The sequence below is a fragment of the Augochlora pura genome, chromosome 9, assembly GCF_028453695.1.
Source record: "Augochlora pura isolate Apur16 chromosome 9, APUR_v2.2.1, whole genome shotgun sequence".
NCBI classification, from domain to species: Eukaryota; Metazoa; Arthropoda; class Insecta; order Hymenoptera; family Halictidae; genus Augochlora; species Augochlora pura.
The window spans coordinates 13,534,360-13,562,356 of NC_135780.1; the positions used below are offsets into that span (position 1 = coordinate 13,534,360).

The window sequence follows — 27,997 nt, forward strand, 5'->3', positions numbered from 1 at the left end:
ACGACTACCGCGTCATATCACTGCGCGAAAAATGTAAGACAGCAAGCACGATAGAGTGAGATAAATTACACATGTAGTTGTGCTGATTTCATGATAATTTTTATGTTTGATCCTCGTTAATGAGTCGAGTGTGCAGGAGTAAGGACCTGTCACAGTACTGTTGCACACTTTTCGCACTCCTTAAGATGGCGCATACGTCTCCACCATATTAGTGCACACCAAATCCGCAGTGTAGATCTTGTTATTGTTTTGTACACATGTCGCACGTTCCGGCATATGACCGAGAAAATGCATGATAAACTATACTTTTTCAATATGTAATATATTTCATTATAATATTTAAAATAAGGTTCACAACTTAATAATCAGTTGTCAGATGTTTAAATGAATTATATTATTAATAAATAATATAGAAGCGGTGATATCTACGGTTAAGTTAATGCACAATAATGGGTTCGTAACTTAATACTTTAATTCTAAATAAATGATAAATTTATAATGTCCAGATATTATTATAAAATAGTGTATACATATTTCCCTTTGTAGATTCCAATGCCAAATTATGTCAAGGGAAAGATATCTTTGAAAGGATGAACTATCTTTATCAGGTAATTCTAATTACAATCAATTCTGTATTTTATTTTTTGCACTTCACATTTTCGTTTTTGTAATTATGTAATATAAATTTTTTTCAGGCAAGTCATCTAATGGCATTAAAAAACAGAGTAGCAGCATCATGTTATGGTAACATGATGGTAGGGTGTGCAAAGAAATCTGTACTGCGAATGTGAGTCTTAATAATCATTGATATAAAATGTTTTTTTTTACACTTAATAAAATAACTATTTTCTTTTCTAGAGATTCTGATATTAAGAAGACAATTTGCAAATGCTGTCAGTCTCCACTTATACCTGGTGAAACAGCTAAAGTACGGTTGATGTCAAAGCCTGTAAAAGGAGTGAAGTGGACGTGTTTAAATTGTTTAAGTGTGAAAAAGTATCCCACAAAGAAAGGTCATAAATTATGGACAGAACAGGATAGTTCAGTGGTTCAGATTTTTAATTATGCTCCAAAATGAAAAACGATCATTGGTGTGATTCTAATGTTAAGTCGAAGGAGAGCTGTTCAGCAGAAGGTAAATATGTTCATTTTGAAATAATTAAATGAATACACAGAATTGGATATTTATTTCCACATGATGTTAGATGTGATGTATGTTGATGTATGAATACTTTTTTTTTTCAATGATTTACATAAAATATGGTACAATAAATTTATAATCAATAAACATATTTTTATGGACTGGAATATTCATAACCACCTAATAAAGTTGCGATACTGATATTAGTTTTACATTAAATGTTCATAGACATAACATGATCATAGTTAAGTTATTGTTTTCCTTCGGGTACATGATATATTATGATTAGAACCGTTTGCAGTCAATTTTTCAGACCCCCAATGTGCATACTTCGTTGAGGACGGTTTAGATGATGAGAAATGAAGTGGCCCGTACAAAGAATGTGCTTATGTTCTCACAGAACACGAAAACTGAGTGCAAACGATTCTATTTTAACTAGCTATGATATGACTATATCCGCCCATCGCTAATATCTTGTACGAAACCTCAAATGCAAGTCAACAATCACATACATACGCGGGCGTAATCAAATCACAGTTTTATCGGATAAAAATCAGTTCTTTAACACTAACTTAAATAAATATCTAACGGATAATATTGTAAATAACATTTATACGCGAACGTATGATATATGCTGATATTTCGCTTCGAATTCTCTTTAATATGAGTATCTTCAAGGCAGAGATTGAAATATGTCTCAAGAATGAGCCTATGTTGATCCATGAATATTTCATTCAGAGCAGAATGAAAATAAAAGGTAGTAATAATTTATTACCCAATAGACAGGTTGCTCCCGATTTACTACCAAATTGGTAATAGTTTACCATCATAATAATATCTATTGCAATGATCATAATTCATAATCCCCATTGTAGCCTTCACCCTTTAGATTGTTTTTAACTACAATTATCTTTTATTACCTATTAATATTTTTCACGCACTCTTTTGATTTTTTTCTCTTTTTATTTCAAAAGTATAATAAATGCCCTTACTTTTTCGTTAGACTAATTGTAAGCATTAATATTTATTTGATTCCCAATTTTTTTAAATATTTTCCCGTTTTGTTTGTTTATTCATTAAATTACTTTTCTTGGTATTATTGTTAAACGTACGACTAAAATAACAAGTATTATCATTCAAAGTTAAATTATTTACACATAATGAACAAACAGAATATACAATTTTTCGTCACATTCGAATTGCAACAGTTAAAATCAAATTTAAATTTACATCCTCATAATGGAACTTCAATATCAACGATTCAAGTTCTCAACTTGAACTTGTACTTTTGACAGCTAGATCGTAATCGTGTCACAACACAATAACGTCTACGAATGAAGTATTCTGCTCTGACCGAGAATGATATTTTCAAAAGAACAATATAGCGCTCCATATTGTTTTAATAAAATTTATCAAATCCGTAACAGAATTTCATTTTTGAAAATTTTTTATGAATCGTTCTGGTAGGAACATGTTATTTTCAAAACAATTTCAAACCCTGCTTCAAGAGTATGAGCTCGTTCATTACCTATAATTTACCTACAGGCATTCTCTTGTTCGTGTACAGAGTAATGACGCTATAAGTACGTTCTCCCATTTTCCACATGTAAAACGTACGCAAGGTGTATAAATATTAAACTAGTGAGGAAGTAATGAAAAAACGGCGCTGGACGGAGTCTAAACATTCACTTATATACATATATCTGCCGTGCCAAATTTCGGTCGTTTAAGCTATTTCACAGTGTCTATTATCTAGCGTTTTTGATTTTTCTAGTGATGAGTCTAACGATTAAATAATTAAATGGGACCACAGGTTGGCAACGCACACATATATACATGCACACACCAGCTACAGGGAAATATTTATTCCAATAATATTGACTGTCATCCGTCGTTACGCTTCGTTTAATAATTCTTTGCGATAGGATTCGAACTGAATTAACAAATGGTCGGAGGCTTCTCTAGTTAATTCGGAAAGTTCTCGCTCATCTGTACACGCGTCTACTCGCAGGACAAACCTAACAATATTATTCGATTATTGTCGAGAAGGTGTGTGCATGCGAGTGTCTTCTTTCAGAGGCGCGTGTTACGGATAGAGCCGGGAATGAAGATGTACAACTTATGAGGATGAAGTTATACATTGATTAAAAAATGGACTTGGCGGAAAATTTAATTTATACTAGTCCTGAAACGAACTGCGGTTGGCCATCGCGATCGAGTGTAAGCTGTGGTATTGCATTTGAAGATGGCTGGAAGGTTGATCCTTGGAAACCCATTGCAGATTCATAAAGCTACATTATAGTTAACATTATTTTAGATAGATACCATATTAACACAATTACGTTGTAGGATTACAGGAAGTTAATTAATTTACGTACATTGTGATTTCCTGGAAGCGTTGTATAATCGGGTGTTGTTGGACAGTGCCTACTGGTAGGCAGTGGACGTTGTATAGTAGCATAAGTATTATCTTGAGATGTATCACCCATACCAATGCTGACACCGCTTCCACGTCTCTCGGTAACTAGACCACCTTCAGGTTCACTGAACACTTGCATTGTTAGCTCTTGTTCTTCGTATGGCTTAAGTTTCCTACAAACACGAAGACAGTACCAGATAGTATCCGAAATAATACAAGAAACTATCCACTATACCATCCTCTTCTGAAAGGTAACTAATTACTCACTGTTCAATCCATAAAGGATTTTCTGTGGTATTTAACTCATCAATAATTTGTTTCTTTATTAAGCCATCTTTCTTCCTTATATCGCTTGGCACAGTAATTACCCTGGAATGTCGCATAAGTTATTTTATATCGTACATTGTATAGTTTTAAATGGTGATTAAATAATTTCTTTAGCGTTTACCAATGACGTAGACAGCAACAAACTACCGTCACTGTAACAGCACCAACTAGTAGTACTACTAATAGGGCTATTAAAGCTGCTAATGCAGGGTCAAAGGGTTCTTCCTGTACTCCGGCATAAGCAGGCTGAGAAAACATTAGATGTTGTTAATCAAAATATTATTATAACCCTTAATAAACATATTAATAAGATATCACGATATCAGTCATAATATTATTGTTTTCCTTAATATACACGCTAAATACTTACGACGACGTTTACAATAGTAAACCCTGCATAGTAGTCTTTCAAGAAGTCATATTTTGCATCAATGACTTTAAGTACTTGTGGAACTGGTGCAATGGTTTGGGACTTGGGTTCCACAACGTGCAAGTACATATCGCACCTATGTGATACATTCAAGTGTTTCATAAATTTCGAATATTTTAATATTATTATTAATATTAATTACTTTGCTATTATTTGCATACCATTCTCGACGAATGTGTCCGGATGCATCCACATGGTATCGAATTTCGTCAACAACAACTCTGCTTTGAGTTGCATTTGATAATGCCGACACAATTTCATCACGTTCGCGATTTACTTCGCCTGGCGGTCGTGACGCGATAACTTTGATTAATTGAGAAGGCTCGAATACCCAAACCTTTGCAATAATAAAATCATTAGTTACATTCTACTTCTAACATATAAAGTAAGATACTTACATGAACTCTGGTCATTGCATATCTTTCTGGAATAGCAGTCTCTTTTGCTATCACCTCGACAATAAATCTGTCTTGATTATATTCAGCCATATATCCACTCGTTATAAGTTTACCATCTTGAGTCACATTGAACGGGCTTGGAACTATGGAACCACTAGGTTTCACCGATTCAAATTTATATAGATTAGCGCTGGTGACGTAATAATGGAGCGTTCCATTGTCACCAACGTCTAAATCGGATGCAGTCACTTTTGTTACAAAATCGTTCACATTTGCCATCGAATTTACACCAGCGTAGTAATCGTTACGCTCAAAAATCGGTGGATTATCGTTCTCATCTAGAATGGTTATAGTTACATTCACATGTCCATGATCTGTAGTTTGAGTCACTGGACGTCCAGCATCTATTGGGTTTATGTAAATGTCAGGATCATTGGATGCTAGAACCGATAGGACATATTTGTCTCGTGTCTCGCGATCGAACGATTTATTCGCGTAGATACTGCCATCAGTTTTGTCTATGTAAAAAGCATAGTCTTCGTTTCCTGAAAGTATTGATATTACGATATTAAGTGTATAGGTTTCGTCTAATAGCATTACATTTATTCGAACTAATGCTGCTTACCAGCCTCTATGTAGTAGTAAACTTTCGCATGCGTGCCTTCGTCTCTGTCTTTTGCAACTACCTTTCCTACAAAGTACTCTTTTGGACGATTTTCAGATAAATGAAAATGATATTCGTCGTAAAATTGAGGAGCATTATCGTTTGTGTCGACTAGCTGCACGGTAAGAAGTCTTAAAGTTTCGTATGCCGTAGGGGTACCATGGTCAGTAGCTACCAGAACAAGCTGAAATTCAATCGAGGTAGAGTAGCAATCTAATTGAAATTAATTTCTAAAGATAAAATATGGATCACAGAATTACCTCGAACTTGCTTTTCGCCTCGCGATCCAAAAGAATCTTCGATCGCAGTTCACCAGTGTCTTCATCTATTGAAAACTCTTCTGTCTCTTGAGTATTGTGATTTCCAACTTTCAAATGATAGCTCACGTGTCCATTTTCACCAGGATCACGATCGATCGCTTTCACCGTTAATATCAAGTAATTTGGTGTGCCGGCATTCTAAACAAAAATTAAATATTATTTATCTGTTGTTTAAGATTGTAAAATGCAGCACTTACTTCTGGAACTTCTACAGTAGCATTTGCTAATTCCGGTAAAACAAATCGAGGTTTGTGCTGATTTACTGGAGTCACTCGTATATCGACGTTACATTCGTCAGAATGAGGACCATTACCAGCACCATCCCTAGCTTCTACCTTGATCCTATAAGTACCAGCCCTACCGAGAAGGGCTGCTCCAGGATACAAAATACCAGTTTCACGATTTAATGAAAACGACTCGTTCTCGTTACCACTGACTATAGTATACCAAACTTCTCCATTCTCTCCTTCATCGTGATCTGCTGCTCTCACCTTATAACCAAAAAACATATGTTAGTAATCTAGAGGCTACACATTTCGAAATGAAGTTAAAAATGGATATCGGTTTACTAAATATACTGAAACGTATTTTAAGAAAATTCGCTAACTTGTAAGATTGGCGCAGGTGGATTGACGGGCAAATTTTCAGCTACGGAAGCTCTGTAACTGTGCTGTGAAAATATTGGACGATTATCGTTGACGTCGATAAGCTTTACGAGCACTGGAACAGTCGTACTTCGGCGAGAGTTTAGATGAGCGCCATCACTAGCCATTACAGTTATAGCGACCTCGGGTGTAATTTCTCTATCAAGAACAGTTGCACCGCCAACGGTAATTTCTCCAGTTTCATGGCCTATAATACGTATGAAGAAATAAAATATATTTGCAAACACCTAATTTTAATATAATATTCTCCTGTAGACAGATGAACGAGCTAGGTAAAGATAAGTAAAGATAAGTATTCTCTAATCTGGAATCACATAGAAAATATTATTCCGTAGCTATTTAATTTTGTACAAGAGTAGTTTACCTATATTAAAATCTGCAGCGTGTTCGCCAATGAGGCTGTAGCTAACTTCTCCGAATAGTCCCTCATCCCCATCTGTGGCTTTCACAACGGTAACATGAGTCCCAGCCGGCGAATTCTCTTTTACAGAGGCATTGTAAAATTCTTTCTCAAATTTGGGATCTTGATCGTTGACGTTTATGATGGTGACTGTAACTTTTGCCATCGCTGATAACTGAGGTACACCAGAATCGTAAGCAATTACTTGAAATTCCAACTGTTTTGTCTCTTCATAATCTATTACTTGGCTGGTCCGAACAATTCCTGTGATATTAGATGACAAATTTTGTAACCGAAGTCTTTTATACAGCAGAAAATATTGCTTACTCCTGTTATTTAGTTACACGACAAACCTGTGACGTTATCTATGTTGAAGTAAGGACTCGGAGGATCAATTGCGTATCCAGCTATGTTGCTATCTACGTCCACTGCTGTGAACGCTCCTACAACTGCTCCTGTTGGTTGTTCTTCTTGCATCTCTATTAAATAGCGCGGATTTTCTCTTGTCCACGGTTTCAAAAATTCTGGCGCCATGTGATTCACGTCAATAATCGTAACCACTAATGTACCTATTAGATATTGCAAATGTGTAGTACGAACGGTATTATATGATTCTATGTAAACTATTTCATCGGAACATAATGTGTACCTCTTCCTTGTTGTAATGTGGGCGCCGTTGTATCACTGACAACTATAGTGATGCTTACTGTTGCTGCAACATCACGGTCTAGAGGTCTAACAACAGAGACTTGACCGGTTGCACGATCGACCGCAAAAAAGTCCTGGAGACATAGATACTTCATCAGTAAAAAGTGTTCTTTTGTAAAGAGCAATGAGTAATTTAATAGAACTTCGCGTTAACTGTTGTACCTTGAAAGATTTACTGTCGTTGACTTTTTGCCCGTTTCTGTCGATAGCTGTGATAGGTTCCGAAATGGCAAAGTTTAATGCTTCCGAATTATCGCTGTCAGGGTCCGTAGCTTTTAACGACGTAAAAACTGTACCAATGGGCGTGTCTTCGGTGACTTCGGCTCGCTGTGTCTCCGGTGTAAAGTATGGAGGCTTGTCGTTATTATTCACAACATCAATTAATAATGTAGTGGTTGCAGTTAAACTGGGTGTTCCTATAAACGATTTAAATACATTAACCATATTTTTATATCGTAATTATTAACATTTGAGAATCATAATTTGGTAGTACAGCTACCTTTGTCAAGAGCTATTATTTCTACATGGTATTCGTTTTTATTATCGTAATCTAATTTTCTGAATACAGTCACCACTCCTGTCGTTTCGTTAATAGCGAAGTCATCCAAAGCGCCTTTCTGTATTCTGTAAATTAGTTCCGCATTGATTCCTGTGTCGGCATCAGTCGCCGTGACTTCCTCCACGAACGTCCCTAAAAAATATTCGTATTATTTAAACATAATAGTTTCAAGCAGCGGTTTAAGAATGTCAATCACCTACCAATAGGTGCTATTTCTGGAATGTTGGCAGTATAGAACTCATGTAAGAAGACAGGCTCATTGTTATTGACATCTCGAATTGTTATATTAACTGTGGTAAAACCAACAAATATTCCATCGTTTGCTTGAATATCGAGCGCGATCCAATCACGAGTTGAATTCTTTAAATCTGTTGGACCTTTATTTTTGATTGTAATTTCCCCAGTATCTTGATCTATAGCAAACATGCCATGTTCGTTGCCATCCAATATAGTATATGTAATTTTCGACGTTTTATCCTTATCTCTGGCTAGAACTTTTAGGTCTGGCTCAAATTTCTCAGCCCCTTCATCTATTACTGCGCGATATTTATCTTGGAGGAATCGCGGGGGATTGTCGTTAGCATCGGATAAACTAATCCGCAGAGAGACACTTGTTGTTTGACCTTGTCCGTCATTATCAGTTCCCTGAAAAAATAATGCATTGTTTTTTTTTTTTGATAAAAAGAAAATAATACATCTCTGCAGAAGACCTAAGCCAGCACAAATTGTAATTACCTTGTACGTGAGGAAATATTCAGTCTGTTCTTCGTAATCCAAACAAGGTGGAGTACCAGGTGTTGGACAAGGAGCTATCGAAATGGTCCCAGTCTTCTTATCTACAGAAAAATGCTGTGCTCCTTGTCCAAGTAATTGATAAACTATTCCAGCTGTACCAAATCTAAAATATAATTAATTAACAAAAAATGATTTAAGTGGGCATTATATTAATTAGTTATTGTGGTTAAGCTTTTGAATAAAAAGGATAAAAGTGTGTCGTTGGAAACTAACTAGCCAGATTCGTGCCTACTTGTAATGTATATTTGGCTCCATCTCTGTTTATATATCCATTAAAGAAAATTGCTTACCGTCCGCTATCACGATCTTGAGCAGTGATCGTTATGACAGGTGTGCCTTGTGGCGCAGTTTCCGACACCATAGCCGTGTAAGTAGGTCTACTAAAGGACGGCAAGTTATCATTTGCGTCCGTAATTGCAACTGTTACGGTTGCGGTGGATGTAAGCTTGGGATTTGTATGAACCTCTTCTGCAACCACCTACACAATTCGATATGCATTTTAATTTCAATTCACCGATGCCCGAGAGCAATGCAAAACTTGGGACTTGTTAGTTTGAAATATGTATTAACAAAGTTTTGCAAGTGAACAACGATCGGCGAATAGTAAAACTAATTCCAAATTATTTTTAAACAGTAGTAAGAAATGCGCTAGTGTACCAGGATGATAAATTTCCGTTGGTTTGGATTCTCATAATCGAGCGAGCCATTTGCAACACGAATATTCACAGATGTGCTGCCAGTCGCCATGGTCGGTTCTATGGTAAATGCTCCATCCGTAATGTCTTCCACTCGCAAGGAGAATACGGAATTCAAGCCCTGAACATATAGAATATAATGTTACAGAGTTTTTATAGTAAAATTATACGGTAAAGTGTGCATTTCATATTTAATGACCAGATATTTTAAAATTGCATTCATTTGTAATTTGTAGTCTGTAATTTACAATATATAATTTATAATTTGTAAGGAATATTAACAGTTTCATTGAGGATTAAAAATGATGATATTACAAGTGTAGTTTTCGACGAAAACTTACGACATCAGGATCTTCAACAGTCATGTCCAAATGCGGCAAAGGTGTCCCATTCGGTACATTCTCCGGTATTTCGATGTTGTACTCGCGGCGATTAAATGTTGGAGGTTCGTCGTTGACATCCTTTATCGTCACCGTGGCTTCTGCCGTTGAAACCGTCAAATTGTCGCTGCCTGGCATTCCATCGATCAATTCTCGTGCTTTTACCTTCAATGTGAGCACTCCAGTCGAGTCCTTCAATGCTTCCCTATTCAATGGTTTCGCTGTCCTCAGTTCGCCCGTTTCGTCATCCAACAGGAAATAATCAAACGGGTCTGGGAAAGATTGTCATTAATATTAGATCAGCAGTCCACGGATTTAGCTCGGTTTTATTTTAGTACGGACTCTCTTTAACTTTAGTTAATATAATAAAATAAATAGTAATTTTAAACTCTTCATTTAAGTTCAAAAGGTAATGATCAAACAAAATAGGGTTGAAAAGGTATCGGTTGAAAAATCTTCAAGGATCGAGGACAGGTGTAAACGTCCAAAACAAGATGCGACGTTTACTTACTGGTTACCAATTCGTAGATCATTTTTCTTGGCATTCCCCTATCGCCGTCCCGGGCTTTGATAGTCATGACCAGTGTTCCAATGGGATCGTCTTCGCGCACCACGCCGGTCAAGGAGTCCAGAAATTCCGGCGGGCTATTCTGTATGTCGGCTACCTTGATTTCGACTCCTGTGGTTTCATTGTTCTTGCCATCCTGCGAGCAAAATTCATACGGTTCAAAAGTGACTTTCCCGGCCTGACCCCCCGAGTTATCTTTCTCGAGCTCTGACGCTGAGCGGCTCTCGGCCGCTGTGGCGACCGCATTGGTCATTTCTAGAGCATATGGATTTCTGGGCACGCTCTCTCGCAAATTAAACAGCGGACGTGAATTCGATGTGGAACGTTACAGAAATGTGGAATAATTTCTTGCGACAGTTAAAAGTAGGATTTATAGTTTTAGGATGTATCTGTGATATTAAAATTATTTTTAAAGCTGTAACTACTCACGCTTGCTCTGAGTAGCAATTGGTAAAAGGGCCTCTCCCTGTAGTCGAGTGGTTGTCGCAGGACCAGTGCTCCGACGTACGAGTTTTGGCTTTTCTCCACTTTAACAATACCGAACTTGTCGCAGGCATCGAGAAACTGTAAAGAAAATTAATTAAATTAATTCATTGAATCATAGAGACACATACATTTTTGCAGCATTTATGGAACACTTAAATGTAACTAGATAAATGTAGCCAAATAAATGTAGCCATATAAAAGCAAATAAATATATTATTACTGCTTTTATGAAGCAATATAATATAGCGGCATTTAACGTTCCGTAAACTTAGGGCCGATCGCTGCCATAGCGATTCGCGTGCGCCCTTACACATTTGAAACGGAAGATCTATGTAAATAGGCACATAAAGGCGCCAAGGTGTTTCCCTTCGTTCTCGATTCAGCTTAAACGGCCATTGTAAAAAGGTAATAAAAAAGCCGTGGGATTTTATTATTGCGAGGTATACGGACGAATTAAATTGGACCGCCGCGCGATTGATTGCACCCCGTCCGCGATCGGCGCGTCGAGATCTTCGGGACGAGGTTTTAATCAAATGTGCAAATTCTGTCGAAATTTGAAATCCTGTCCCGGCAATTGGATATAACGAGGCGTGCCACGGATAACGATAGATATCGATCAAACATGCATATTCACGCAATATCCGAGATCTCTTCTTGCGCCAGTTCATTTATTTATTCATCCCTCTTATCGATTATCGGATTTCCCTTCGACCTGTCCACTAATGGACCATTTCCTCCGTCAAAGTAAACTTTTTAGCGCGCTGTTACAAATTTCGATATTGCAGCAGGGAATGTAAAGACTATTCTACTTTCGCTTGGCGCCATTGGCAAGATCAATCGTCTTTCGATTAGGGCATTTTTTAAAATATCAAATCTTTCAACAAGAGAATTTAAATATAATTTTCTGTCTACTTTTTCCGTCATAAATTCGAAACGAAAAATCTTGTAGTCAATAGGTTACTACGGCGGTGTAATTTGAAAACAGCGCATTGGCGTGGCATCGGTCAAACGGCGCGGCATTATAAAATAGAATTTCTTTTATCGTTTCGAAGTTTCGTAAAATTCTATATTTGCAGCATGTCAAGTTCCGTGCTTACGGAGCGCAATATCACGACGATTCACGGGTACATACGCAACGTAAACCATTTATATATCGTCTTTCGTGGTCGATAACTGAGCATTCATTGCGCCGGTTTTAAGCGATCAAACCCGTAAGAAAAATGACCACCGTATTGGGGACGCTTCTTTTTCGAAAAAAAGAAAAGAAAAGAAAAACATATTCCGATACGTTTATCACCGCGTGCTGCGGGCAGGGGGGAGGGAATATTATCTGCCGGGTTGGAAGTTCCGCGAGGAAACCGGAAAGATGCAGCTGGAATATTAGCGGGTACAACGCGTACCATCCTACGTCATATCCGCTCGATAAATTCAGGGAGCCGTTAGACGACCAATAAAACTGTAAAACTCTTTAACTAATGGCTCGACGGCTTTGCGACGGTGAACTTTAACGTCTCCTTTTCTTTATACAATGAAACGGCGTACAATGCTCCGGCCATTAAATGTTCCTTACCGTTTTTTTCGAGCGCGCGCCCTGCTCGCCGCGTAATTGAATTTTCTGGTATACTTTACTAGCTGTTGCAGTAAAGGGATAAAATATTGCCCCGTTTATTCTAATAACTGGACCTGTGGAACTTCAGGCGAAATACAAATTTTCACGAATCGATCGCAAAAAGACAGACGTGAAATATAAATTAATTCTTTCGTTTAACAAATTTTTAGAAAATACTATTTTACTCTATATAAATATTTCTAAGTATATATTTATATATCTATAAATGTTTATACAAGACGGTTTAATTTCTGTAGAAAACGATTAAGCGCACGGTTTTTAACGATGATTGCACGGCCAGCGGCACGCGAAGGCATTATAGAATTTATTAGCGGGCAGGTCAGGCGATTTAACCAATGCTCGAAGGTACAAAGGATGGTATCACATGTTAAAACCTAATTGGAACCGGCGTTGGCGCGGGATTGATTAATTTCCTTTGTAGTATCTTCTGTTGCGAAAATTACGTGTACATAGGACGGTTAAATATTAATCGAGGTGGAAATGAGTGGATGCTATTTTATACATCGGCTTCTTTCCAGTGGAATTCGGCGACTGAAACTTGCGCCAGAAAGGTCTATTACCCTGGATTCATGGAGCGCAGGCTCCAGAATGAAAGATGCAAAGACTATCCTTCGTGTGCCGCTCGCAAACGTATGGCCCGGATAAAATGTAAATCTTTGTTTAGGACGTCTAACGGAGTACCCCGAATCCGTTCATAATTTGCCAGATCTCATTAAATCATCCGCATTCACCAGCCGGGCTTGGGCTAACAATCGAAATGAGAATCTAGACGAGCCGCCTTTATGAAATGTCATCCGCTCCCGAAGAATATCTCGGGGACCAAAAGTAACTCATTTAAAAAGTAAAAGTAATTACTTGAAAAAATACTGCACTGTCGAGAGATCACAGTTTTTGGTCAGAAATAGCGATTACAATTTTTGTACAGGTCATTGGAATATTCATTGGAATATGAATAAAATCTTGTTAGCAATCTGTTCCATTTTGCATACGTTTTTGACTTGGAATGATTAATGGTTGCGAGATAAATTCGGACTCGCGCGCAGGTAGAGCGTCTACGAAATTAATCTCGGGGCATTTGACTATTTAATTCAACGCGCTGCATATTCTCTCCGGCTGTATCTTGTGTAATATATTAATACGACAATATAAACTCCCACAGCGGAGGATTCATCTCGGAATCGCTTGAATTTTCTATGGTCGGCGCGAGTTACCAAGAGTATGCCGGTATCTTCAGAATTGCAATTTCACGCCGAAAATATATAGTTCTACATATGCATATATATGTATATGTATATATTACATATTCCTTTTCACTACTATGGCGTTTATCAGTACTGTTAAACAGCCAAAGAAACTAGAACTGAACTTTGCTTGTAATAGCAATGCGTATATCATAATAATGATATTTTTAATCCCTGCTGCTTTCGATTCCGGTATCCGCCAAGAACTCTTCGTCGCGAAATTATAATAATTTACATAAGTGCAGGGTACAGAGAGTGTCATTCCTTCCCCAAAGGGGGTCACGGCTATCTACAAAGCATAAGGAGAAATTTCATGTGTAAGGTGTAATAACATTTCTATGCGATATTAGCGGGGTAACGACTATTAATGACTCACCTGTGGCTGGGGAACGCAGGTTAGATCTATGTTGTCGCCGAGCAGGTCGGGATCCATTACTCTAATACCCGACAGAATTGTCGTGCCGACCGGAAGGTCCTCCTCGGCTACGGCCTCGTACGGTATGCCCAGAAAGCGCGGAGGATTGTCGTTTTCATCGAGGACAATCACGAATGCATCGACACCGACGATGTTCGGCTGTTGCCCCTCCGGTACTTCGTCTTCCAGCGTGACGCGGAAGCGTATCGTGTCGTTCTCCTGGAACAGAAAGTAAATTTCTCGATAAAAATTACGTCCATAAATAAATCCATACACTCACTTACACTCATTAAAAATAATTAATGTTAATAGACCTTTCATAATTATTTAGACGTCATTACATTTCCTAATTGAATATATGTATGCTTTTACGAACGTTCACAAAACGAAGGGACTTAATTTACAGTGAATTTGATCAATAAAAGGATCAAATTGGATTGATACTCTTTTCTCCTTAAATATAGTAAATTTTAGACATTTTCCATTGTTACCAATTTCTTTTCAACGTTCTTTGATACATGGTTCCGCAATGTACACTGTCATTGTATCCAATGAATGGTGGGAACATACTCCTCGCGAATCTTTCCTTGTCGATTGTTTATCTTCGACGGCTAGTTATTTTCTCTGTGCGTTGTAACATACACGTACGATCGTGCACAATTAGGTCGGCGTCACTTGAGATTCACTTCGCCCAAAGCCGGTTGAGGTATTCCGACTTGGTCGGCGAACATACATGAAAGAGCAGGGCGCGCGCACGCTCGGAGGTACGAAGTTACTCGGAGAAGTTTTACTGTCCCTCAAAGAAGCCTTTGGATTTGGTCGCGAACGTGCTCAAGCCGGTACGTGAGAAACCAGAGTTACGTACCTTCTCTTTTACGAGATCGATCATTCACGAACCGATCTTGACTCTTGGAAGCGGATATCGTTCTTTATACAGCCGTGGAATGGAAGTTTGAAACTCGAACGAGTCGTTTAACTTCTTAGCAAATTTGCTTTCGATAATGCACCAGCGGCATAATTCTCGCATACATATACACATTCATGCGAGAATTCCCGATTACTTAGCCGAACGATAAGAAACTTTCTCCAATGACCAAGTGTCACGTTATTTCAACGTCCATTTATTTTTATACCCCGCAGCAACTTGGCTCCGCGATGTCGAGGAAATCTCGACACGTATGTTGCTACTTTGTTCGCAAGAGGATCTCGGAAATGGATCGGTTTACGTGAAACGTTGTATAGAATTTGAGGCTACCGCGGAGTTTTCCTTTTGCAAATAAAATTCACCCTTTTATAAATCGATTGTTAGTATTACAATCAATTTATAATCTTATAAAACACAGTCGGAGTTATACCTCGATCAATTGTAAAAGAATGAAATATCTAAGTGTTAGTTTTAATTTATTGATCGAGGTATAACCGATGCCTATCTGTCAAGTCAACGTGTTCGTAAAAGTATATAGGTATGAAACAAAACTTATACACTGTAAGAAGAGATTTCCTGCACTTTTTACGTTTTTTGTTCCTTCAGAGGGATAAAATGAACTTTACGTAAGTATTGCTGGAACTCCTTAGGAAAGTCTGCAGCGAGCCACGGAAGCTTAAATATAAACACAGTGTTTAACGTAAGACAAGTTTAAAGACTGTTTTTGATACACGAATGAGAAAAAAGTCCGTTCGTTAAACTTCCAAACTTCTCAAACGAGATGCCACTCCGGAACAAGCTGTCCCCTCGAGTTTTGCCTGTGCTTGCTTTTCTCTCAATTAAAGCTCGTTATCTTGTAGATAAGCGCAGCTTAAAGAACTTTCCACGCAAGAAAATAGACGCGCGATCATCTCTGCGAAATAATAGATCTTCGAGTTTAGTGTTTTATGCAATATCGCGCCGTCACGAGAATTATTGCGTTATCGTTGCATTTAGAATTAAAAGGTACTCGTGGTTTCGTTCTAAATTCGATAAGAAATGCACGAACGACTGAGTTATGGTACAGTAATTATTTGTGGCCCACTTCGACTTCCCTGATGGTTTATCAATCGCAACGAGATGACCACATGCGGGTCGTGTCATGTTAACCATGAATTACGTCAGAATAGCCACGAGCAGGTTAGCCTGTCAAAACAGGATGTTTTCACTAATAATATACTATTAATTACGCTGTCCGACAGGTTCGAACCTTTTTCCACGTCTTGAGAACATAGTAGCAGATTTTATGTTAAAATCATTACATTAAATTAAAATATTTCAATAATCATAAACGTCGAAAAAGTGTATGCGATTAATAAGGAATATATCACATCAGTTGCTGTACTTCCTGTTTGTTTCCAAGCAATAATTAACTTTATATTTATCAACGAAACATATTAAAGTCTTTATCGAATAAGACACGCGAAACTTTTTACTGCGAGTTATTCGATAAATATAAAGTTCATTACGCCGGGAAACGAGGAAGAGGAATAGCTTACAGTGACTGGCTCCAGTAGCCAAGCGTCTTAGATATAGTATTGCCGCGAAGCGTATAATATTTCACAGGCCGGTCGTCTATCATCATTGCCAGTATTCCGTGTTCGAAACCGGAAGCGAGAAGAAGCGAGAACCGTGGAATTCTACCGAATGACTACAATTTGCTGAGAGGTCAAGGATCCAAACACGTAGTCCAGGTCTTATCTTGCGTGTTCGTCGCCCTCCTCCGACCGCAATACAAGAGCACGGTAATTTCGACTTGATGGACCAGAAGAACTTCCCTTTCCGTCTGCGCACACATTCACATTTCATGAATGCTTCTTCGCTTTCCCTCCTCGGAGGAGACAAGTGTACGCGACGGTGTCTAACCTTGGAGGGTTTTCTGCTCGCCGGAAGTGGTACAGTCACGCGACTCTTTTCTCCCGGTCTCCGTTCTCCTCTTTGATTCTCTTTCTCCCGCCCTCTTCCCCCCACGGCTTTCTCTCCCCGTCTTCTTCTGCTCGTCCCGTCTTTCTTCCTCCTTTGCCGCGCGAACGTTTTCATATAATTCTCTTCTCATTCCGGGAGCTTCCTGTCGCCGACAGTCGGAGGAAAGGGACAACGTAGTCGCTTTCGCGGACACAATGCAGGCTCCTGGCTTCGGGCTAGTTGCTACCTTCGGTCGGTCACCGTATATCGCGGCTACGTGTACGGCATCGCGATCCGTCGGACAAAGGGCCCGACGACACACAGCCGTGTTTCCCCTCGCTTTTGCGCTTTTATTTCCAAGCTCCGCGATACCAGAAGCAAACAGCTCGCGCTCCTGTGCGACGACCTTTATCGACGCGATCGTTGCGCGTCGCTCTCGTTCGGATTACCGCGAATTGCCTTGCGCTACCCGTTTCCAAGTCCAGCATCCGATGTTACTTCATCAGCCTTTTTTTTCTCTACCGTGCAGCAGCAGGACGCTCCTTGTTTCTCGAATTACTATTTTCTTTCGCGTCCTTGCCCTGCTAAAAAAGTGTTTCAATGAGAAAATCGTGTGTGCGAAATTTCGCAGTAAAACACGTTTGCTTTAAAGTTTTATAAATTTTAGCGATTTTCAGTGTGTTATAAATAATACGTTGTACATGTTTAGTTAAAAGACAAACCATTGGATGTATAGTGTTTCTTCTGAATGTCCATAAAGATTGGGACCAAGCTTATGCTATGTATAACCGAGGTCAAATTGGTGGAATGCTTCCTGAAAAGATATAAGCGTTGGTTTATAAAAAACAAACAATCATTCACTAGAATCATCCCCTTTCCCGATTGTACCAGAAGATACTGACCACCCTAGATATATAGCAGAAATACGTTCCACGATATTAATTTCTTCAATCTCTCTGATGTGATATATTCGCTGTCACATTTTCTTTGACTATATTCCTCGCGGCTCCATCCGCATCAGGCAGTCGATAAGAAAAACCTGATGAGAAATCTCACGGTCCATAAACCGTACACTAAACTACGTTTCACCGGGGTCTTATCTACCCTCCAGAACCCTTAGAATTATTTGACACGTTGCTTGAAAAGGCTTATCGTAAATAGATACAAAAGACCGCGTCGAACGGTGCCGCGCTTCCACAAATATGGGGTGTTCTATGAAATGTGGCGTGCGGAACAAAAGCGTGGTTATCTCGCTACCCCTAATTCAGAGCCTGTATAGTACACGATACGCTGGACAAAGTTGGAAAATAGAAAAGAAAAACTGTAGAAAATGTAGAAAATTGAGAAATTTTTGAAATTTGTTGCTGAAATGTTCTGGTCACTGAATCGTCGTGTTAACAATGTTTCAAATTGCATTATCGTTTTAAAGCTATTGAACTCGCATTTGTGATTTCTTTTCTGATAAATTCGTAAATTATTATATTGCACGGCTCATTCGTGTATAAACTTAAATGTAAAATTGTGACTTGCGGCGTTTTTCTTTGTAGCTTGTAATCACAGAAATTACGAACTAAAGCGTATGCAAATTGTTCCGCGATACACGCGGTATAATTAATTATTTCGAGGGACATAAATGGCTGAATTTATAAATTGCGAACGCACATTGACAATTTGAAATTGTCATTTGCTCTAGGTAATGTTTCTCTCGTTTTAATAATAAAAAATATATCGCATATCGAATTGATATTTTGCGTATCGATTACATATAAATAATGTGCGATAGCTAAAGTGTGCGAATACCGAATGAATTAGGAAAAGTTAATTAAATTATTATCAATTGGTTAGTATTTACTATTATATATTACAACGAAAAAGCAATGAAATTTTGTGTAAATATTATAATGAAATAATGTGCATGACCTTATTATTTTAACATTTAAGCGAATCCAGCTGTAGCGATGGTATGCATGATAATCATTAGTGACGCTGATTAGAGCTTATGCAAATTTGTATTAGCTGCTGTCCCTGCAATATTCAGAACGTTGCGAAATTGCAGCGAATTATGCGCTTTTGAAATTCTCAGCTTGTTTCAATTACAAGCTACTGAAATAATACATTTTTTAAATCGCGAGCTTTTTAAACGTTTCAAAATTATCAGCTTTTGAGATTTATATTTTTTTTAAATAATGTGTTGACGCCTCACTGTAAAATATACTTTTAATTCATCCACACGTATAGTTTAATTTTTATCAGTAAGTAAACAGAGTCTACGCTACCTGGAAGGGTAGATATCAAAATCGTCTTTAAAAGACTTCAATGGAAGACTTTAGACTTCAAAAGACGCGAACCGCAGAAGGGGTACGCTTTTATAAAAATATTAATCCCTAAAAGGTGGGACCACCGTCTTCTACCATATTTCTCTTTTGTCCTCATTAAAAAAGCAAAAGACGATATTCAACATATCCCTGTTAAACGAGACATTCGTTATACAAAGGGAATCACTATATATATATCCAGGATCTCATTATATTCCGGCAAATTTTTTTATTACCACAATACCACCGACGAAATCAATTACTTCGCATTTGAAATTTATAACAGAGAAAGGCCAGGATGAAAATTTATGCAGCTTCGCGCCGTTCTTTCATTACATTCCAGGTCGTCGCTCAACACTATCTACCCCCTCGTCCTCGAACGCAGGATGGGCCCTCATTATTTAGCGCCGGTGGCGCAATATCGGATAGCTTTGTAGGTAAAAATCATTTAACGCTCGCTTGATTCTAGCCCCGGCTTCTGTAAACAATGCCGGGGCGAGTCGCGCCTCTGATAAAGGCCAGAGGATTTCTAGTGAAGTTTTATTGCAGGTTTGGCAGCCGGTTTGCCAATCGCGAGAGACCTGCTCTCTTTTCCGCGTTGGTCCGCTTTGAGATTTCGATCATGCGTAATGGCGCGTCGATTCAACGAATAAACACGGAGGACGCTGGTGGTAGTAACGCATGAAATATTTGAAAATACATGTATGATAAATATTAATATATGGTTTATGCATTAGTACATATTAAAGATATTATATAAATATATTATACATATATATAGTATATATATATTGTAAAATGTCAATGTAATGTAAATGTATATGTGTAAATATGATAAAATAACTAGTATCCCAGTATATTAAATGACTGGAATACTTTTATTTTTTATTTTGCTATTACTTGGAACGATAAAAAAAGGAAATAAAAAACTGACAGGATGAAGATAAGACTAGATATGACAGAAGATTGTCGAACAAAAATGTATAAAGGCGAATCGGTCCGGGTCCCGATGGCAATAAACGAAACGCACTTTCGGGCTTCCATCAACGCTGCCGAAAATCAATCTCGAAAGTCGTTATCAGTCCAATCCTAAACCGTTCTGACTAAAGAACGAAAAAAACCTTGTTTGGCACGCTTTAGCACGGTCGCTGCTACTACAGGTATAGTCACAATTTGCGAGACGACAATCGAGTTATCGATGATTGGTCATTTTCCAGTCGTCTCTCTACGTGTAACCTCGTTCCCGTTGGATTTACATAAAAAAATGTTTCGTTGGGAAAATAAGAAAAAGAGGAAAGACCTCTCAAAGCGAGAAAATTCACAAAAACCTCCACGATTCTGACAAATAAATGATAGTAAAAATTGTTGCAATATTTTTCCTTCCAGTTAAGTAACATTTTTTTTTAGAAAATACCCGTCGAAGCTTTCGATAACGAATGATCGAAACCCTAATAGAAAAACGATTACTCCCTGGAAAGCCGGTGGATGGTGGTCATTACCCACCCTGAAACAGAACGGCCATGTGGCGAGGAAAGTGAAAGATAGAGGGAGGAAGGGGATGCGGTTTTCGCGGAGAGAAAATAAATCACGAATTCTCGGGCAACGGAGTGACGTGGCAGAAGTCCATCTGGTCGGGTGGGCTGGACTCGAAAAAGGATGAGAACGTGCTCCTGTGCTCCGGGTGTAATTAATTATCGTTCCGGAGGATTTGGTCGTTCGGGCTGGGGATTCAACGGAGGAATAGACGGTTTCCTCATCTCTGTTGCTCGATTCGATGCATTTCGCCCATAAATTTCATTGCGTTTATGCAGAACGGAGAGTTCGTAGAAATGAAAAAAAAAAGAAGAAAAAATAAAACGTCGAGCGGAGAAAGAATATGCATCGGAGTTTTCCATTTCAGGCACGTACCGATCGTAGCTCTCCCGACTTTCAAACTAATTCTGCACCGAATGTGAGTTTCGGAGGACAAGGATATTCGTAGGAGCGAGCGAGATAACGGCCGAAGATCGAGAACCGGCGCTATCGCGATCGATTGATTTTGTGTGGAAAGTCTCTCTCTCTCTCTCTCTCTCTCTCTCTCTCTCTCTGTTAACAATTGCAGTAAAATTCAATTTCTCTCCAATTTCTCTCGAGATACGAAACGATTTTTAAATAGAAGTTAAACGGGTCGAGAGTTGTATTTTTTAACCTACTTACTGGCTTTGTCTCTGTTAAAAAGTTATCTTTTATTTTCTCAGGGAAGATTTTTATATTTTCAATAGTTTCTGAAATAACGAAAATATACTAAAGAAGTTAAATTGCATTGAATAATTACAGTAAAACTTCTAAAAATTACTATACCACTACTACTTCATAAAAAAGTTAAAATAGTCTTCTTATTGCGAATTAAACAAACGGAAACCACTCAGAAAACTCCGCTTCCCATTTCCCTCGCACAGAGTACAAGGGATGAACGATCATCGATGACTGAAAAGTCGTACAAAGACAACTCTTCGAGTCCTCCTCACGCTCAGGGAAAGGAGTTACATCTCCTCATCATGGTTGCATCAACTCTCTGTTAGGACAGAGAGAAAAAAAGATCTACTACAGAACTGATCCTGTGAAGTATGACCTTAACGTTTCTAGCTACGGCGATGCTATATCAAGTATACGCTGCGCTACTTCAGCAGCGAGAAAGTAGCTTAAAGGCTAGGCTATCTGTCGGCAGAAATGTGAAGTAGCCACGGTGTTCTTATAGATTATCATTACATAAGTTTTAGGTAATGATAAAATTGTCTGTAAGTCTTCTAAAAATATTTGACTATTTTTATAGAGACTTATAGAGTGTTCAAATTAATTATAAAGTTACTATGAGTTAACTTAACTATGAATTATCTTAACAATAAATTTGGAAAATGTGATTTTCGCCATCGTGACCCTAACCCACTCAAAATGTTGCATTGTAGTTTAACAAAGGTCTTGTAATCGAAGTTGTTGATTGTAACTCGGTATTAATGCGTGGTTTCGTAAAACCACGCGGAAGCGAACACTGCGGCTTCGCCAGTTCCACAAAGGGCGAATTTTGAACAGTCTGTACATCACTACCCACCGCACCATAAATTTCGTTGCGTCGCTTTTGGTAATTTTCAAATCACAAGCGGTAAGAACCACTGATTTGCTAATTTCCCCGTCGCCTTTTAGAGACCGCACTTTACACACCGCAACTGCAAATTTCAAAGATTAATAAATAATTAGCAATGTAAATAAATAATTATTTTAATAGTTCCACTGATTTATATATGTGTCCACCGATTATTATTACTACTAGTAAAATGTCTATCTGCATGTTGCAAGATTTTTATTAGAAGAAATATGCTATAGTCGTTGAGGAACGTAAGGCGACAGTCTGAACCGCTTCAGAACATCAAAGGTCCGGTATTCGGTGTTGACCTTTTTTGGTTGTAACACTTAAGGGAGGGTAGCTTAGGTCGGCAAGTGCCACGGTTAGAAAACCAAATTGAGATACGGCTAGCAAAGTCTGCTGACCCACTATCCACAGCGCTGCAAGTGAAAAGCAATTTCGGCGCTTTTCTCCTACAAAAGATATTGTTTGCAAGGCCTGCTTCTAACAGACCCGCTATATTCTATCGAGAACGCAAATACTTCAGGAAATGTCCACGGCAGTTCAACGATCCGATAAAAATGCAATTATAAGAACTTTTTAAAAGAAGACCATCACATATATTATATCTTTGTATTTACTATATTCTCATTCATTGCGACGGCTATACTTGATTTAATTTCTATATTATATTCGATATTATATATTATTATAATATTAATATACATATATATAATAATATATAATATATTTTTTATTATGCAATATATGATAGTTATGTAGTATCACATTTGTTCCCAAATAATTTGGAAACGGTGCAGCACGAGTCGCGGGTGCGAAATTAAAGCAACGCCCGAGCTCATTCGTTGCAATTCCGCGCGCAACGCATTTTTCCAAAATAACCCGGGATGCTGCGGGAATTTAACGAAGCTTTATCGCACACGACAATACAATACTACCATTCTTTCTTTTCTTGCGAGGATTTAGTTGACAGTTTAACGTCCGGAGGCCCGTCTACTACTTAATTTCTCGTATTACGGGAATAACTGTCCTCCGCTCGATGGAAACGTAGATAGGATTATGACGTGAAGGGGGGAAAAAAGGATTCCCACGTTTTCACATTTCCCATGATTCTGCGGGAATCAGAGGCCCATGAAAAACTGTAACTGAAATGTCCGCGCTAAAAGCGAATACATAATGAATCGCGAAAACGAGCGGACGGTTAATTTCTCCGGACTTTGCGTCGCGAGGCTTGTTTTAGCGTAAAATATTTCGATCCGTGTTTACCACGCTTATTAATCAAATGATAATACATGTATTATTCAGATAATATAATATAGATATTATTCGATAACTCTATGTTTAGCATATTTTTTAAATACATGTTAATACATAGAAAGATTGACAAAACTTTTAATATATTTTTCATAGCCTCTGTTCTTGTATAGTGTAAATTCTTAATCTACCCAGATTATTTTATTATAAAATTTGGCGATTCAAAATGTAAAATCTTTGAAAATGTCACTGGGCTGTAGAGGATGCTAGATTGAGTATCGGATACTTCCCCCTTTCCGCTTTTCAAGTGTTCAAAGCGGAAACAGCCCCACCCCAGATCGGTGCTACGCAATTGACGGTTTTTTGGGCACGGGCATTTAATTGTATCCCCCGACTATAAAGCACGGAATGCACGCACGATAGAGGATTGTGGATAAACTAGTAGTATTGGGAAATCGGTGGACGCAACGAAAAAGACCGACTGATACCGCACTTACCCACACATACACACTTATAAAGTCCCCTATCACGGGATCGTTACCCAACAGTCGAAGGCTAGTGTTCGCGAATTGCTGTTTACCTAGAGCAATCCGAAACAGTTCCAATAGGAAGCAATCCAGTGTGCTCTGCTGTGCTAACGAATGATACGGCGTGCCTTATCCTGCTGGAAATTATGAAAAAAGCGTTAGATCATTTTTCTGTAAATATTACCTATTTATTTGTAATTATTGTGGCGGCTATTCCAGCTATTTATCTAATCCAATCGTATATGTAAGGGGTATTTCCGTTAATAAATATCAAACTAAATATCTCGTAAATGGTTGAAGGGGGGAAAAAATATTTAATAGGAGAAACTAACACAATTTTAAGTTAACATCAAGGTGCGCGTCAATTTCGTAGACATTCTCGCGGGAGAAACTATCGAGAAAATATCCGTCGGCACGGCGCTCCGCCGTCAAACGACCACTCGGTAACTTCGTTGTGTGAGATTTGAATATTAACTTCTACTTATCGAACGACATTACGGTGTAACAATCGCTAATGCATAACTTTTAAATACGCAACGTTATAAGAGAACCGCTATTTTCTTGAAAGACCCGAACAACTTGAGACTTGGTCAGAGTTTTATTATGCAAAGGAAAATTTCTCGTTCGACGCACACCCCCATTGTACAGTTTGTAGAGTGCTTGCTATTATACGGTGTTCCCGATGAGAAAAGTTTCTCCGTTTCGAATATTCTTTTGAATAACTGTCATTTTTACAATGATTACAGTTCGCGAGAAATAATAAATGTTTGCTGACTCGCTCTTCCGTTTCGATGAAACAAAAAATTGAGGCGAGTCTCTGCGAGACTCTTACATCTCCTCCAATACCGGACAATATTCCGAACGAAGATAAATCTATTCGCGCCGATTATTATTGAAAAGCTATTACGGAAAATCCATCCGATAATCGATAAGGTGCTTAACGGGACACGTACATATATGTATGTATATGGCGACAATGAAAACGACGATACAGGGACGTTAGTAATTTACGGCGTTTAGGCGGGATTCTGAATACTCGTATGCGCGAACTCGAATTGTAACTCTGCTACTTGAATTACGAATCGGCTGGTTCGTTAATCGGATCGGAAACTTCGATAATGATGAATATCAAGCCTTCCATAATTATTCTATTTATAGTCTGTCTTATATATAATATATATTTATATGTAAAAGGTGAATATCTCTTTCATTATATTTTCTCATTTCAGTCAACACCGGAGGTCGGGTGATATTGAAATAAATAAATTATAAATAAATATAATTTCATAAAAATTTTACCTTTCGTCCACAGGATAAATTAATTCATTGCGGAACGAAACGTAGCGTGTGATCTACTGAGTGCGAACAGGATCGTTCCCTATTTTACACGGAGAGTGACGGCTCCATTAGCATCGCCACTTGTCATCAACATGACGACGCAAAATTCTTCCAGCGGGGGGCATTAAACGGTGGGCCGGCCGTGTAATTAAGTTCGGACACGCGGCTCTATCTGAGAATGCTACTTTGAAGCGTGAAAAGCGATGCTGTCAAAGGGGAGTCAGATAAGCGCTTTAATGCAGGCCCTGGCTATCACGCACATTTCTGAGCGAACGCGCGTAGGAAGGAGTGCGAGCCTATTTGCTAGAATTAAATCAATGTCGCTCGATCGAGTTGAACTAACGCGCTGACATCCAGGATTGTGTTTCCGGAAATTTCCTCCGCCGCGTGTCTGAAACTTCTGCCGTGCTCCATACGGATTCGAAATGCGTTCATCTACTGTGAAGAAATGACATTCATGATCAGTGCCTCAAGATATCATTTTAAAATATTTTTCATTGACTTATAAATATGTGAAATTTAGATTATACTTACTGTCATTTAGTAATACACATTTCAGCGTTGAAAATGCACGTCAACGCTAATTTACCAGCTTGTAGAACTTACACAATGCGACCTCGTACTATTAAATCGTTTGTGAAACGTTCGTAAAATGATTTTTTCATCATTGTTAGGTTCTGAGTGTAGGATATGTACGTAATTATTAGGCCTTTACGTTTAAGGGAAAAGAGGGCAAACAAATCAGACTTACCTCGCGATTAAGTGGTTTAGCCAAGGTGATGACGCCAGTGCGTGGATTTACAACGAACTGCTCCGTGAGTTGTATACCATATTTCACTGGCGATCCTTCGGGATCGTGGCCCTTAAGGACGAATACTTCTGTACCGACTTCGGTTGTTTCCGACAGAGCTAAGCCCGATGGGTATCCTCCACCTTCCAGGATTGGTGGCTCGTTTACATTGTTCGCGTCTGAAACAAGAAATCGTTCGTGTGTTAAGAACATATTTTCACTAGAATGTATACTGTAATTAGATCATATTGGGGCGTGAAAGTTCGCTACTCTTATAATAATATAAAAGTGTTCTCGATTAAATACATTAAAATGTCGTTGATTAAATACAAGAAGCCTCACTAAAATTAATTGTCAGAAAATGCCGAATTGGCTGCAGGCATTAAATCGATAGTAGACGGATTCTAGTACATCGCGGAGCACGTCGATTGGAAATTCATAAAAGCGTCGATGCGTCAAGGTGCATCATTGGCGTTAATTAAGGCTCGGCGCGCCGCCTTTCCAGGACGTTGATCGTTTCACATCCGATTGCAGATGATCTATCGCGTCGACTTCGCTGATTAACACCCGTACATAGCATAATGGATCATGATTGATTCGCGCACGGCGTCGACGCCAATTTTTATGCGTCAGTGGACAGGAGCGTTGTCGACGGTCATTTTTGTTGGAAGAATGCGGGGCATATCGATCCGATAATCCTTTTTCGAAAGTGCTCCATCGACAACCAATTTGTTCATGACGCGCACTATCGAATAATAGGATTAGAATTAGGAACGATTTCGAGTTCGTCCTCGTTTGACGGATCGAACCGGTCTGTAAATATTTACAAGAGCGGACACAGTAACTGGAGAGCCGGCCTATAACTCTGTTCCTATCGCAGATAACAACGAATTCCAGTTGACCATTTTGCATTGTTCGTCAGGGCTCTATCGTCCGAGCAGTTCGACTTTTTTTACGAGGGCGCATTGTTTCAGGCTTTGTCTCATTTCGAACAAAAATGTATTCGGACATTTTTTAAACTCCATTGTCTAGATGACAATCGGAAAATATATATATATATGACGGTTCAAAAGCCGGTCCCTGTAGAACTACAATCCTTTGACAATGAGTAACGCGGCGCAGAACATATTTCTATCATAGCATTTTCCGGTCGAACAATCGATATAGTCTATTTCCTTATAAATAAACGATAGGCTGCGGTGTTATATTGAGCACGAAACGACGAGAGAAACTGAAAAATATCAAATAAAATAATTAATTATTTTTCTCGCACTGATATGTGTTTAATTAGATACTGTTTTCTAAAGTAATTATAGCCGCGTACTGATAATCTAAAACCCCAAGTCCCAACATTATTCGGTTTTGGAAGCTGTTCGAATACTTTCGTGATCCACTGTACACATCTCGCCCCTTCCGCTTCTAGAACTTGTTCCTTTAGTTTGTTTAGGACAACCAAGATCAATCTGCGTACAGCATACTTTGAGAGATTAGCCTACACGGAACGCAGACGTTTCTGACGAAGTACACCTGCGTCTGCATGAT

The 27,997-nt window shown here is 38.5% G+C and overlaps 2 protein-coding genes and 1 non-coding gene across 4 annotated transcripts; 1 reads left to right on the plus strand and 2 right to left on the minus strand.

The window, feature by feature from the left end:
• Nucleotides 1–30: 30 nt before the first annotated feature.
• Nucleotides 31–3,337, plus strand: Rpp21 (ribonuclease P protein subunit Rpp21). Of its 2 annotated transcripts, XR_013494860.1 has the most exons (5): nucleotides 31–453; nucleotides 547–608; nucleotides 696–787; nucleotides 859–1,135; nucleotides 3,219–3,337. XR_013494860.1 is itself a non-coding variant. In XM_078191198.1 (4 exons), exons 1-4 carry the CDS (start codon nucleotides 450–452, stop codon nucleotides 1,076–1,078), a joined length of 378 nt encoding a protein of 125 aa, XP_078047324.1. In that variant the 5' UTR covers nucleotides 35–449; the 3' UTR covers nucleotides 1,079–1,288. The 2 variants fall into 2 exon arrangements, 1 of the variants encoding a protein (XP_078047324.1); XM_078191198.1 differs by lacking the exon at nucleotides 3,219–3,337 and having other exon boundaries at nucleotides 35–453; nucleotides 859–1,288.
• Nucleotides 3,293–27,994, minus strand: Cad87a (cadherin 87A). Its single transcript, XM_078190749.1, has 26 exons — nucleotides 27,952–27,994; nucleotides 26,417–26,634; nucleotides 14,203–14,460; nucleotides 10,899–11,033; nucleotides 10,413–10,605; nucleotides 9,863–10,173; nucleotides 9,484–9,642; nucleotides 9,117–9,304; nucleotides 8,767–8,929; nucleotides 8,232–8,676; nucleotides 7,972–8,163; nucleotides 7,635–7,888; nucleotides 7,414–7,546; nucleotides 7,118–7,333; nucleotides 6,729–7,028; nucleotides 6,307–6,551; nucleotides 5,897–6,190; nucleotides 5,640–5,837; nucleotides 5,341–5,563; nucleotides 4,716–5,260; nucleotides 4,479–4,654; nucleotides 4,258–4,393; nucleotides 4,009–4,133; nucleotides 3,828–3,929; nucleotides 3,520–3,733; nucleotides 3,293–3,432 (listed from the first exon to the last, which is right to left on the minus strand). Exons 1-26 carry the CDS (start codon nucleotides 27,992–27,994, stop codon nucleotides 3,316–3,318), a joined length of 5,583 nt encoding a protein of 1,860 aa, XP_078046875.1. The 3' UTR covers nucleotides 3,293–3,315.
• On the minus strand, nucleotides 21,825–22,039 carry LOC144475456 (small nucleolar RNA U3). Its single transcript, XR_013494872.1, has one exon. It is a non-coding gene; the product is annotated as a small nucleolar RNA U3 (small nucleolar RNA).
• Nucleotides 27,995–27,997: the final 3 nt, after the last annotated feature.

Excerpts from the sequence above, each read along its gene's own strand:
- Rpp21 (XM_078191198.1), top strand. Across the intron at positions 609-695 it reads GGATGAACTATCTTTATCAG|GCAAGTCATCTAATGGCATT; the intron begins GTAATTCTAATT and ends AATTTTTTTCAG. Across the intron at positions 788-858 it reads AAGAAATCTGTACTGCGAAT|AGATTCTGATATTAAGAAGA; the intron begins GTGAGTCTTAAT and ends TTTCTTTTCTAG.
- Cad87a (XM_078190749.1), bottom strand. The coding sequence starts at position 27,994 with ATGCAGACGCAGGTGTACTTCGTCAGAAACGTCTGCGTTCCGT. Across the intron at positions 7,029-7,117 it reads CAACATAGATAACGTCACAG|GAATTGTTCGGACCAGCCAA; the intron begins GTTTGTCGTGTA and ends CTAATATCACAG. Across the intron at positions 4,134-4,257 it reads TTACTATTGTAAACGTCGTC|CCTGCTTATGCCGGAGTACA; the intron begins GTAAGTATTTAG and ends ATGTTTTCTCAG.